General features: G+C 37.4%; 1 protein-coding gene across 2 annotated transcripts in view; it reads left to right on the forward strand.

Annotated features, from left to right (window-relative positions):
- plxna4 (plexin A4) overlaps positions 1–14,000 on the forward strand; it is a 216,438-nt gene that overhangs the window by 19,247 nt on the left and 183,191 nt on the right. For both annotated transcript variants that reach the window (XM_025005636.2, XM_017414840.3), the window contains exon 2: positions 3,403–4,751. In XM_025005636.2, the coding sequence (XP_024861404.1) occupies positions 3,507–4,751 (1,245 nt within the window). In that variant the 5' untranslated portion in view covers positions 3,403–3,506. The remainder of the gene's footprint in view (positions 1–3,402; positions 4,752–14,000) is intronic.

A 14,000-nucleotide genomic window follows, 5' to 3' on the forward strand; every position in this document is an offset into this window, starting at 1 on the left:
ATGCTGTAAGAAGTTAAGCTGTTTACAAAAGACTTTGGCAGCTTCTTGTTTTTTCCAAGTCATTTCTTCAAGATAAATGCCTTCCGTCTATCAGACTATAAATAGAAGAGGATTACTTTGTTGGGGCTTATTTGTTGTCTCTTTCTAGTGTCATGTCTGCTCTTTGCTCTCAAGTTGCCAGTGCAAAATGCTTCTTGTCATATCCATTATTGCATTGCCTGATGTTCTTGTTCTTAAAATTAGCTTTGCAGCATCAAACTGCTTTCTGTGAAGCAGGGTGTTCAGGAAAAAAAAGTCTTTGAGCTCAAATAATTTGTTCTGTTTGTGTAGGAGCCAGGTAAATCCCAACCTACATCACTGTTTCTTTCATTTAAGCCATGACGGCGTCACCTTACTAGATTGACACATTCAGACATGCATAAGTCTCTCTCTCTCTATTCTTTTTCTTTATTTTAGATGATCTCCTTCACTAACAACAAAATAACACAATAAGAAGTCACTTAAACATAATTTTAAAGGACAGTTACATCTTCCTCTTAACTTAATGTTTGAGTCTTTGTGTGATTCCTTTTGCCTGCTAAACTGCTAGCTTTTAAGCATGTGAAATCCAATCTATAAAAGATGAAATATTCCAATTACTTCATGAAGAGAGATTTCAAACTGTGTCACACACAGTTAATACACATGCTCAGTATTTCTTGTGTCCACTGCTTCAGTGGAAGTGTTTTGATTTGATTATGGTGTTAATGAATATTTTTTTTATGTTTGTGGTTGAGAAGGTGCGATAGTCTGTGATTGTATGTTATTGTTCAGATATTTCTTGTGTAATTGTGTTTTCCAGTTAGCAAAGTGGAACATCCTATCCATTGTAGCCACAGGACTCAGAGCACTTTTATATTTTACTCTTTGGCTCCTTTTGCTGGCTCATTTGTAGATGTTACACTTTTGTTATAGCAAAGCAAGATATTTTTAAATAAAGTAAATGAAAAGTTTTTCTAATGTCATTAGGTAATTTGCATTTGCTTTTCAACATTATTCTTTTTTAAACACACACAAATTTTACCTAATTTTAATATACATGCAGAGGAGGAAAGGGAAAAGTCAGGCACTAATGGCACATAAAATTACAGATAAACTGTGTGGTAGAATATCACTGCCTCTTTATGTCTGCGTGTGTGTCAGATGTATAAATCCTCAGAACCAGAGCACGCTTTAATTAATGGAGTTTGATGATTAGCAGGCAAAGGCAAACAGCAGTTAAACGAGCTTGCCCCCCTTCCTCCATCAGTGAGGATAATTGCATTTCAGCAACAAATTTATGTGGCAGGCGCGGTGCCTTTTGGAGGGGGCATCACTGAGGTTTTTTTTTTTTCCTTCTTTTCAGGGCATTACTGTTTTGCTACTGCCAAACTCATATTTCTCAAGGGAATTTATTTAGAGCTTTCCTCTTTTCGTTTTCATACAGCTTATTTTTTTGTTTAGTTTTTCTATGTCAGATGTGTCTGAATGTGGTTTTGTTCTTATTCATGAAAATAGTTGGATATAAAGGAATAGCAGACACTTTTTCTATTACATTTTATCCGACTTTATATAACTTTATTTATCTTATGATTTCTCCCTTTTTTAGTATTTAAAACTTATGAAAGAAGTATCTGGGAATTTTAGTGAAGTGCTTTGTTATGACTGCCCCCCCTACTAGGTAAATGAGAGGTAGGAACTCCATTTGCTCTTCCCAGTCAGTGTAAAATTAATATGTGGCTCCCTTTTTATTTTTAGACAAACCTTGTGGGTTCGCTGGCCTGTCATCAATCTTCAAGTAGCAGCAACGTCCATTAGCTCCTCTGTTAAAACTTCTTTCTCTGTCACAATTTTTTTTTCTAGTGGTTGGACACAATATTGGAATCATTTGTCTCTTGTCAATTCTTAGTACGTTGTTGTTTTGCCTAAACATTTCACTTTTACATTAGGGGATTTAGTTTGCATTTTACACTTCATATGTTCCCCTTAACTGGTCGTTTTTTGCAGAAGGTTTTGAATTCAGTTTCTCATGCTGACTTAAACTCATGTTCCACCCTGTTGTCTTGTGTCTTTGTCAGCCAACGATGGCTCTTTGGGCACATCTGAACACATATCACCTGTCTCTGCATCAGATTATAGTCCTCTCATCATCAGCTCCAGACCTCTTATCATGTGTTGAGAGGCTACCTGCTCTGTTTTTCTTCTCTGTTTGCCTACTGTGAAAAACAGGGGAGAATAGCAATTTTGTTGGGAGGTTTCACACCACCATACTTTGTGATTGTTTGAATGTGAACCACAGATGAGTTCTGTGGCTAGATACTATTACACAGTACCACCAGTCATGTGTGTGAACATTTAGTGATCATATAGAAAAATATTTCAAAAGCAACATAGATGGCTAAAATAGAGTTTGGAACGTTATGTAAAAAAAAAAAAACGACGTGACAGTGGTATAGGAGACTGTATTTTCTCAAGTGTTTTCTGTCGGTCTGTTTCATTACACTGACAAATGAAATATTTATGCATTTCGTTATTGCATTATAATCTAATCTAAATGTGTTTTGCATCATATTGCATTTCAAGGCTGTTGTTTTTGTCATACCTTGTGCTGTTTCCATTGACAGTGTGGGCAAACCAAAACAAGAAGCTATTAGTATGTGTTTACTGTGGCTGTATATGTTATACTGAAGCTGTGAAAATGACCCTATAGATGTACAGGGGAGCCTTTTTTTGCAAATACTAGCATTTCCTCCCTAATTGTTCCTTTTTGGCTCATAAACCTTCCATTTTTTTGTGTGTGAATTTGTGAGTGTGGGTATTTTATAGAGCGAAAGATGGCTCTTTTCACTCTGCTAGCAGTGTCAGCAGGTAAGCTGCCCTGTTGGGAGAGAGGAGAGAAATCGCCAAAGCATGCAGATTGCTACTCCAAGGGGAGAATCAATTAGGGGCATGAAGGCTAGAGTAGAAAGGCAAAGAGAGATGGAGAGGGGCAGGAGTCCATGCAGAGAGGTGGTGCAGAGCCATGCTGATCACCTCCTCTGAGACAATGCATTACTCCTCCTCCTCTGTCCTGTTTCTCAACACCTGATGTCAGAGCTTTTTTAAGTGCTACTGTGCCTCAGCCTCATCTCACCCCCTTTTTTTGTCCAGCCCATTTCTTCTCCAATTATAGATGGCTTTGCATTCTCAAGTGGGTGGCCCCCTCACCTTTATAACACATTAATTTGCTATGTTCCTATCTGTGCCAAAAATAAAAAAATAGAGCAACAATCAGTTTTTTTTTACCCATTATGTGTGTTGATCTTGTGAAAGTGATTTGTTTGAAATATCTGAATTTATGTTGCTGGTTTTTACCTTTTTTCTTTTCTTTTTCTTACTCCTTAGGTACATAATGTCCTCCATCTTGAGAGAAGCCTGATCCCAACGGGCCAACAGTACTGGACTGTGCCTCTGTCCCTCTCCTCACCTGTCCAACCATCAGCACAGCCATGACATCCATCACAACAATATGGACCTATTTTTCTGTATGCTGCTTCCTGTTTAGTTTGGTGCTTCCTGTGACATCACAAACAGTGGTGCAAGCCCCACCGGTTCATAGTGCCGGCTCCCAAGTGATCACAGCCTTGCTTCAGGAGGACGGGTATTCATCATTTCATGCTGAGAACCCAGAGTGGACATTTAACCATCTTGCCGTGGACTACCGCAACGGCAATGTTTATTTGGGAGCTGTCAATCGCATATACAAACTGTCTCCAAGCTTGGAAGTCCAAGTGTCCCATGAGACTGGTCCAGATGAAGACAACCGCAAGTGCTACCCACCACGTATTGTCCAGCCCTGCAGTGAACCACTGACACTTACCAACAATATCAACAAAATGCTTTTGATGGACTATAGGGAGAACCGATTGTTGGCTTGTGGCAGCCTCTACCAGGGTATCTGCAAACTCCTGCGCCTAGATGACCTCTTCAAACTAGGAGAGCCCTTCCACAAGAAAGAGCACTACCTCTCTGGTGTAAATGAGAGTGGCTCTGTTTTTGGTGTAATTGTTTCTTATGGTAATGCCTCTCCAGACATGCTGTTTGTAGCCACAGCAGTTGATGGCAAACCAGAGTACTTCCCTACAATCTCTAGCCGAAAGTTGGCCAGAAACTCAGAAGAGGATGGCATGTTTGCCTATGTCTTCCATGATGAGTTTGTGGCCTCTATGATTAAAATCCCCTCAGACACCTTTACTGTCATCCCTGACTTTGACATATACTACATTTATGGCTTTGCCAGTGGGAACTTTGTCTACTTTTTGACATTACAACCTGAAATGGGAGGTGGACCAACAACTGGATCCTCTTCTGCTGGTCGGGAACAGGTTTACACTTCCAAGATAGTTCGCCTCTGTAAGGCAGACACTGCATTCAACTCCTATGTTGAGGTCCCTATTGGATGCATCAGTGGCAACGTGGAGTACCGATTACTCGAAGCAGCCTACCTATCAAAAGCTGGTGCTATCTTAGCACCATCACTAGATGTAGCACCGGATGATGATGTGCTGTTTGCCATCTTCTCAAAAGGTCAGAAAAGACGGCCACGACAGGCCTCTCAGGACTCTGCTCTGTGTGTTTTCTCTCTTCGAAAGATCAATGAGAAAATCAAGGAGAGGTTGCAGTCCTGCTACAAGGGAGAGGGCACACTGGACCTGGCCTGGCTGAAAGTCAAAGATATTCCCTGCAGCAGTGCGGTGAGTAGTGCTCAAAGGAGGTGGGCACTTTGCTGATTATGCTAGTTTAATGACCTCATGAAGGAAGTACTAAAAGTATTTAGATGTTTAAAATACAAAGTGACAATTGCACTCTAGAAAAAAAAGCTTTTTTTTTCTTCCTTACACGTTCTGTGTACTGTGCTATTACATCCAGTACTATAGATACTTATAGAATAGCAGGTTTTGAATGTTTCTGTTTCGCTTGGAAATAATAAAAATACACTTCTTTAGGAAAAGGTTTTTGAGGGAAACAGTTATTTGTTTAAGAACTACTAAATGATTGTTACAGGTGAGTTTCTTTGGTAGAACAATAGATGTTACTTAAAGAAGCATGGGAGGTTCACCAACAGTGTTTTCTATGGTGGATTACTTGATCCATGCCATTACAATGAAATGTTAACCATCCACCACCTCTAATCTGCTCACCCTTTAAACAATGCAGCTGAATGCTCAGCCAAATTACCATAATTCTATTCTACATAACAGCATTACAAATTCAGTGATTCAGTTCATTTGATTTCTTACTTTGTGCGCATAAAAACAAGGTTAAATTGGGTGTTACATGTTTAGGTTACCTTCCCCGGCAATCAAAGTTTTAGCTTTTTTATTATTTAGTTCAGATCAGTAATGTAAGATGTGATGCTGAATAAATAAAAAAGGACTTGAGTCAGAATTAATACATTTGATATCTTTCTATACATGGCAAAAATAGCAATAATATTTAAAATAATTATCAAGAAGTATAATAATTACAATTAACATAATTCCAGTAGTAGCTTAAATTCTTCACTTTGGCCAGTTATCTTTAACAAAATCTGCACATGAGAATTCCTAAAGCTACAAATAATTTTAACAAGGAAGGGTGACTTTGCCATGGCTATATTTCTGGGTCATACTATAAATTTTATCCTCCTGCAGCCCACACCATATTACCCTGACCTTTGTCATGCATTACTTAGAAACATTATGAAGATGACCCCACTTGTCTTTGGTTCTGAAATAACTGTGTTAATCTATTAATCTGTCTGTGGCCCTTACACGTGCCAGGGTGCCGTTGTCTGCTGCTTGAGGGCTTGATAAATCATGCCTGGGGTGAAGCTGTCGGCAGGAAAAGGAAGTGTGAGGGAGCTCAACAGGGTTAGCGCCTAGAAATTATGCCATTTTAGCATGAGCTAATGCCAGTGCATAAATTAGACCCTGCTGAACAAGTGGCACTGTGTTTTGTGGGAGTTACATGAATGAGTTCTGACATACATATACACAGATATACCTCCATTTTTTTCTAACATTGCTGCTGCTGAAAGGGACATAATGAAACCTAAAGGAGAAAGAATTATTTTCCTATAGTACTATTTGTTAAAAAGTCAACTAGTATCTACTGTAGATTAGTTTAGTTGTTGCTAAAGCAAACTTGTTTTTGAGCCCTGTACATGATTAAATGATTGAATGTAATTACAGATTATATAATGTACATTTTTTTTTGTGTTTGCACAATACACAATTACCCTTTTAGTTTTATTTGAACATTTGTGAACTGTTATAATTCACCTATGTTGGTTAAGAATCATTCACTTGTTAATATCCAGTGATGGATTTTTATAAATAGTTGGTTTTTACATCAAGTTTAATTTTCTTTGCTGCTCTAAATGATGCATGACTCGTGGCTCTGTTCCACAGATATCAAAAATGTAATTTGAAATCATTCACAAAGTGTAGTATTCACAAGTGTAGACACACTGTACACTTGTACTGTCTTAAGCTTGCCAAACAAGATTACTTTGGGAATTGTGGAAGCTATGCCACTTTTTGTGATCATGCATTCAGACATTCTTACTGGGAAGTTGTGTAATCGTAAAAATGCTAACAAAGATTTATTCATACTCCAGAAAAGCTCAAATATGTTATTTTATTTTTTTACAGAGAAAACTTATTAGTAATATTAGCTTTAGGGATTAAAATGTGAAAATTTGGCTATAGACTGCGTTGAAAAATAGCTGTGTGAATCTTGAAAGTCTAATTTGTGCCCAGTTGGACATTGAATGTCTAATTGTTGGTCAATTTATACAAGAAGCTTTTAGAGTATTCAGTTAAGTCATATGGCACATTTAACACAAACTTCAGCTCAAAATCAACTTTTGTCCTAGAAGCTGATCAGCTTAAACAGCTCATTTGCCTTTCTAAACATACTCCTTTTGAGATTTTTTTTTTTTTTCCCTAGGTTTTTTCAGATTTGAAGGAGTGTCTTTTCCACTATAAATTACAGTCGCCATTTGAGCAGCAACTTACAAAAAAAATCATTTCCTGGCTTTTTGCCCTCAGCAGAACATTTCACAGAACCCAGCGTGACCAAAATGAAAATCTCAATCTTCTTTAAACAGCTATAAAACTAGAAATAAAAGACAATTTATTTTGTTAAGTTTGGTCTGCATGTCAAATTATTGGCTGCGATTTCAAATGGGAGCCAAGATGAGAGAGTCTTGTATCGGGGAGATGTCCCTTCATCTAGCCTTTTTCATTGCTCAATGTCTTCCTCTCTCCTGTATCATGTTTCCTGTTTCTCACTTTCTCCTTTTTTTTTCAGGCTTTCAAACAGCATCATATTTTGAACATGATGTGTTTTTCCTCCAATTAAGGAGAGGTTGAACAGCCCCAGGGCTCATTAGACTAGTGTGGCTGTATAGCCCAACACACACAGAAACACAAATTTTTGATATAGATGAAACGCATTCAGGCTTTGTGGATAGACCAAACCACTTTCCCTGTGAGATTGGATGCATGACAGGCAGTACCACATTATTCTCTCTCTGCTGCACTTTTAGCAGCTGCGTAGCATGATATGATATGTTAGAATTTTCCAACTGACCATTAGGTCTAACAAACATTGATTGTCAGTGTATTTATAGACACACATATACACAATACATGTAGAAACATTAAACCTAAAGGAGTCTCTGCATTTATTTTCAGCTGCTGCAGTTAAGGAAGAGCTCATAGTAAGGAGTCCAAAATGACCCATGTGGAATTATTTTGCTTATAAACAAGACAAAACCAGGTTAAGGACCTACATAAAACAATCTGGTTTCTTTGTGAAAGTTTGTAGTAGAACTTCTTTAGTTTATCAAATCTAGAGTCTGCCTACTCTGCTTTGTTTGAATTAACAAACAGCATAGTAATAACATGCAACAGTTCTACTTATGCAGTATGTAGATTTAGAAATTGACATTGTGACCTTATGAAACTGACATTTTTCACATGCTCTCACTCCACAGTAAACTTTCAATTCAAGCCTAATTTATAATGTAACAAGAAAAACAAAAGTTCACTTCCTGGACAGACAAGACAAAAAACACAGTCCTGTGTAACAGTGAGGGTTTTTTTCAGACTCATGCAATTTAAATTACATTCTGCTTCTGAATCTTGAGGAAAAAAAAATCCCAAAACAAAACATGGAACTAAAATTTGTTCTAAAAATAACATCTGACAATGGGTTCTGCTGATATATTTAACCACTGACCCAGTCTTATAGTCTACCATTATGTTGTAGGAAACTATTTATTTAAATAACTGAAAACAACAACAGCAACAACATACAAATAAAACAGAGTATCATAGAGCAAGAATGACTGAATTATTTAAAGTAATTTTTAACAGCTTTGAAAGTGTTTTTTTTTAACAATTTGATGTCTAATGAACACTTAAGTGTTTGTTTAAAAAAAACATAGCTTGTAGTAATAAATGATAAAATCATTACAGCAAATATGTGCAATGACACAAGGACCCAGACTTTGTTAAGGCTGTATAAAAATACTTGGTCCCAGCAGACCTTTGTTGCTTTACCTCATCTTTAAGAGGCTTTCAGACATAGTTGGAAAGATGCAAAGAGAGAGAAATAGACAAAAAGGAATGGACTGCAGAGTCAGTGAGAGGATGGATGGAAAGCTTGTGTGTGTGAAGGGGGGTGCTTCCTCTTTCCCCTCAAATGGCCATGCTCGGTTGAGCCACATAATGCATGCTCAACAGTATAAGTCTGCAAAGGGCCTGCATCCATAGATCATTGTGAAGTGGCATGTGACCTATAAAAAATGCTGCCCGTTTCCTTCATGTTCACTGTGTCAGCAGAAAAAAACAGAACAACAAAACAGCCGGATTGCAATAAATTCACTCACTGCTTTTTTTTCCCCCCATCCTTGATTCATTGCTTGCATCCTCTGCCACTCTTTTCTCCATTTGCCTGTCTTTCTCTTCATGGTTGTATAAAAATGCCAGCCACCATTACTTCTCCTCAATCTTTTTGAATCTGTACACTGATCTCTTTTATTTCCACTGACAATATGCTCTATGAGCACAGAGTGAAACTCCTCCCTTTAAAGATGGGCGAGAAAATTACAAGGTCGCTTGCAAGTCACTAACAGGCTATGGCCATCCCTTCATCCCTTCTGCTAATGATCATTAATTACATGTCATTAGCTAACATGCCACAGGCTATTCTTCCACATTTGTTATGTGCTATCGAATTCACATTCTGAATTCTCTCCAATTAATTAGATTATTCTACTCTGCTGCTGAGTCTTTTTCTTGATCTCTCTCACAGTCTCCTAACACGTGCTCATCCCTCCCATGTTTCATCCTTCACTTTAAGGGAACTCTTCCACTTTTACATTCTCTGTCTTCTCCTTTTGGTCAGTTTTCTTCTTATTACCCATCCCCTCCTCCCCCCTGTACTCTGTTTTGTGCTGTGCTTGACCAACCTTTTGTTGTACTGTGTGCTGGTCATCTCTGTCCCTCCTGTGTCTGATTGCAGAGCTTAATCAGTGACTGGCTGTCGCTGTTGCCGCTGCTGATGAGTCAGTCTAGGCCACATCCTCAGGAAGGGAAAGGCTAGCAGATTCATTAAGGACATTCAGACTGCCCTCCCCAACCCCTCCCTCTCCACTTCACCCCACTCCATCCACATATCCGCCATTCTGCTTGCTGGCTGGCACGCTAATTAAATCTCTATACATGATACCACTTGCTAAAGGTCAGAATCCATCACAATATCATTATTCTGTGATTAAATAAGTGTCTCCTGCTTCCTTTATCATACGTTATACCGGTACTAGGAGAACACTTACTAAATATGCAAACTTAAATGTTTTTCAGTATTTTAAAGCACATTTATTTTCTTGTCAAATTCATAGATTGGTATGAACTTTAGTTTATCATTGCTTTTTTATTTTGAATATCAGAAAAAAATATGCTTAACTATTTATTTCTCATGAAATAGACAGTATTCAAGCATATAAAACTGTCTAAAAATTAGTAAGTAGGCTGAATTGTTCATTTTTTAGTTTTATATAAAACTAAACAAATGTTAAAAGAAAAATAATTAAAGCTAGCAGTGCAATTTAGGCTTCTGAATAAGCCAAAAGTAATTCTGCCTTTTCTCATTTTGTCAATACTAGAGACAAAACAATCATGTTTTGAAAAATAATATTTATTGGGATTATCACTAGACAAAATGATTTGATGCTCTGTATTTATAATCGGTGTGGATTTTGCATGGCAGCTGTTCAGTTGATCCATTTACTTCCGAATTCAAGTTGCATAGAATTAAATTTTTGAAAGAAAATCCAATTTTGTTGTTTTCAGAAATCTGGTGCCGTTTTGGAGTGTTTTGTTTTGTCCAGAACAGCAAAATATATTCTGCATTGACCTCAGTTTGCAAAAGGTGTTTGTCCCCTTCCTGGTTTCTTATTCTTTTGCATGTTTGTAAAATGTTTCAGATCATCAAACAAATTAAATTAATAGACAATGATAACACATATAAACACAAAATGCAGTTTTAAAATAAAGGTTTTTAGTATTACAGGGAAAATAATTCTAACTTACATGGCCCTGTGTGAAAAAGTGATTGCCCCGTAAAACCTAATAACTGGTTGAGCAACTCTTAGCAGCTAAAACTGCATTCAAGTATTTGCAATAACTGGCAGTGAGTCTTTTACAGCACTGTGGAGGAATATTGGCTCACTCACCTTTGCAGAATTGCTGTAATTCAGCCACACTGGAGGGTTTCCGAACATAAACCACCTTTTTGAGGTCATGCCACAGCATCTCAACTGGATTCAGGTCAGAACTTTGACTAGGCCACTCCAAAGTTTTAATTTTGTTTTTCTTAAGCCATTTAGAGGTGGACTTGCTGGTCTGTTTTGGATCATTGTCCTTCTGCAGAACGAAAGTTTTCTTCAGCTTGAGGAAATGAACAGATGGCCAGGCGTTCTCCAAGATTTTTTGGTAGACCGCAGAATTCATGGTTCCATTTCCCACAGCAAGTCTTCCAAGTGCTGAAGCAGCAAAAAATCTCCAGACCATCACACTACCACTACCATATTTCCTTTTCTGAAATGCTGTGTTACGTTTACACCAGATGTAATTAGACATGCACCTTCCAAAAAGTTCCATTTTTGTTTTGTCTGTCCACAAAGTATTTTTCCCAAAAGTCTTGGGAATCATTAAGATGTTTTCTGGCAAAGACGACCCTTTGTTCTTTTTGCTCAGCAGTGGTTTTCGCCTTGGAACTGAGACATGCTGGCGATTTTTGCCCATTCTCTTTCTTATGGTGGAGTCATGAACACTGTAGGTATTTAGTTATAATAAAACAAGAGTTGTAAGTACGAACCGTTACTTTATTAGATGGTATTTGAAAACTGAAATATGCACTTCATGTGGCATTACTTTGCAGATAAACCTGTAACTAAGAAAATTTACCCCATCAGAACAAAGGTCTTCTAACTCAACTCAATAGCCAATAATATGAAGTATACTATAAAGTTCTAGTAATATTCATACAGTACATTTTAATGAAATATTTTACAGTTTTTGTTCTTAAACAGAACAAAAATTACTCAAATGTTTTAAAAAAATACTTTTACTATTACAGTTTTCAATGTCATTCAACTCCAAAACTACATCCTGAAAAGTAGCTATGAGTTAAATCATCAGGTACTACAAATGTCAGTAGTCTTTAATGGCTGTATTGAATTACAATGCATAATCACTGTAAACTTTGGTAAAATGCCATCTTGTTCAGTTTTTAAATTTAGTTTGGGTATTACTTACAAGAATGGCTTGAAAGAAAATGTAGTTTGTGACAGGATTCATTGTAATCATTGTTGTCTGTATGACATTTTGATACGTAAAATTTAGCTCACATTTCAGCTAATAGTTAGATTAGTGAATTTTCCCTTTTTTCTCCACCTCTACACCTGAACTCGCACCTTGTCTCTGATATATTTCTCATCTGACTCTGCTGGTCTGATGCCCCTGTTTCACTCCAACACGGTCATGCTGTTTTGTTTCTGATTTGATTGATTTTTTTTCACCAGCAAATATTTAAAAACTGTTGTAGCTAGGAAGCCCATGGTTGGCAGGTGAAAACATCCGCAAACACGAGTAAACAAAATTTTATCAGAATCTGTGTTTCCATATTGTAATCTAACAACAAACAAATCAACTTTGTTTCACGCCCTAAAATGTGTCTCAAGCCTAATTTATTCATATGCACACTATTAAACATACAAGTTTACACCATTTTCCAGCTGTTCAAATGTTAGTCAGCTGAAACTCTCAATTGTTTCCAAGTTTGCATTCTATAAATGTACCAATCTGGCAGGGTTGGTGACACATCTTTCTTGTGATGACATAACTGTCAGGCACACAGACATCCCTGTGTTTGTTCCTACATCTATAGGGTTATATTCTTTCTTTCCCCTGTCCTAAATCACTGTGACTGTTTTTTTTAAACAGTCCCCAGGGCACCACACAAAGGAAAAGTTAAGTCTAGAGTTGGTGACAGCTCTGGTACTCGGTGCAGACAATTGTGCATTCACAATGAATTTTGAGTATGATTCAGACAGATTGCTGGGATTTTTTTTTTTTGCTATGCCCTGTGGACACCTGTACAAAGCAGTACAGAGCACAGTCACTGCCATAAAGTTTACTATCAATTTCTAAAGATCCACAAAAGCTTCTAATGTTAAAATTACCTTTACTGAAAATGCCAGCAAACAATAAAAGGGAAGACCATCAGTCTACATGTATTAGCCAAACTACAAAAAAACCTACAAACTATAAAACTACCAATAAGTGGTTATTTGTTAACAATAAAAGTAAGCCTGATACAATTCAAATCCATACATTCTAAGATGGTCTTTTCCTAAAGTATATAAAAAACTATGGCTCAGTTTAGTTAAAAAAATATTTAATAATAAAAGCCAGTGACTCAGGTAGTGAGCTGCTGTAATGTTTCTTGTGTAAATCAACCTTCAGTATAGATTATAAATAATGAGTAATATATAGTGTTTTACTTCACAGTGACTCAGTTTAGCTGCAGGACTCATACAGGCAATGTTTTATTAAGGCAAATTTTAATGTTGACATCATACCTTTATATTGAAAATGGCAAATGCACTTTGTCATGGCAGAATTCTCCAGTGCTTCCAATCATCCTGGCAGGTTAGTCATTTAGCACAGCAGGGCTAAAGAAAAATACTAGATTTCCAAGTGGCTAACTATACAAAGAGCTTGTAGTGTACTATAATAAATTTTGTTCCATTCCAAGCGGCTTCTCATATAATTATGAATGACTTTGCACAGTAGTGAATTGTCATAACACTCCTCCAGTTGTAAAGCGATGACATGGAGTACAAAGTAGTCCTAACGTGTGCCATTACCTTTGTAAGCTTGCAACCAATGGAATTAGCCTTCACAACAGTACAAACCCAGATTAGGCCATACATCAGAGAAGGTTAGAGAGCGAATCTCTTTCAGTCTCCCACTAATCGCATTGAGCAACTCTAGCTTTGTAGCGCCCACTGCCCCCCACCCCCCACTTTATATCTGCTGATCCCTCTGCACAGTCCAGAAGAGAGCTCTTTTTGTGCTGGTGCTGGCAGGCAGACACAAGCAGGGAGACGGATACAGCTGAGAGTGACCTGATTCTGCTCAGTTTCTGGCCTTGGCCCAAAAACAATCTCTGCTCACTTGTCTCTCTGTCTTTTAGTTGTATTCCTCCATCTTTTCCCGATGTTTTACAGTGTGAGACCCTTACCTGTTGGACTTTGACCAAAAACAGTTTAGTTTTGTAAGTATTCAGTGGATGGTCAAAAAGATAACACATTTTAGGATACATAAAGGAAGCAATGTGGTGAATTTTAAAGGCCCTAATCTTATTCTACATTTTATTACATT

This window comes from Kryptolebias marmoratus, linkage group LG18 (genome assembly GCF_001649575.2).
Source record: "Kryptolebias marmoratus isolate JLee-2015 linkage group LG18, ASM164957v2, whole genome shotgun sequence".
Classification (NCBI taxonomy): Eukaryota; Metazoa; Chordata; class Actinopteri; order Cyprinodontiformes; family Rivulidae; genus Kryptolebias; species Kryptolebias marmoratus.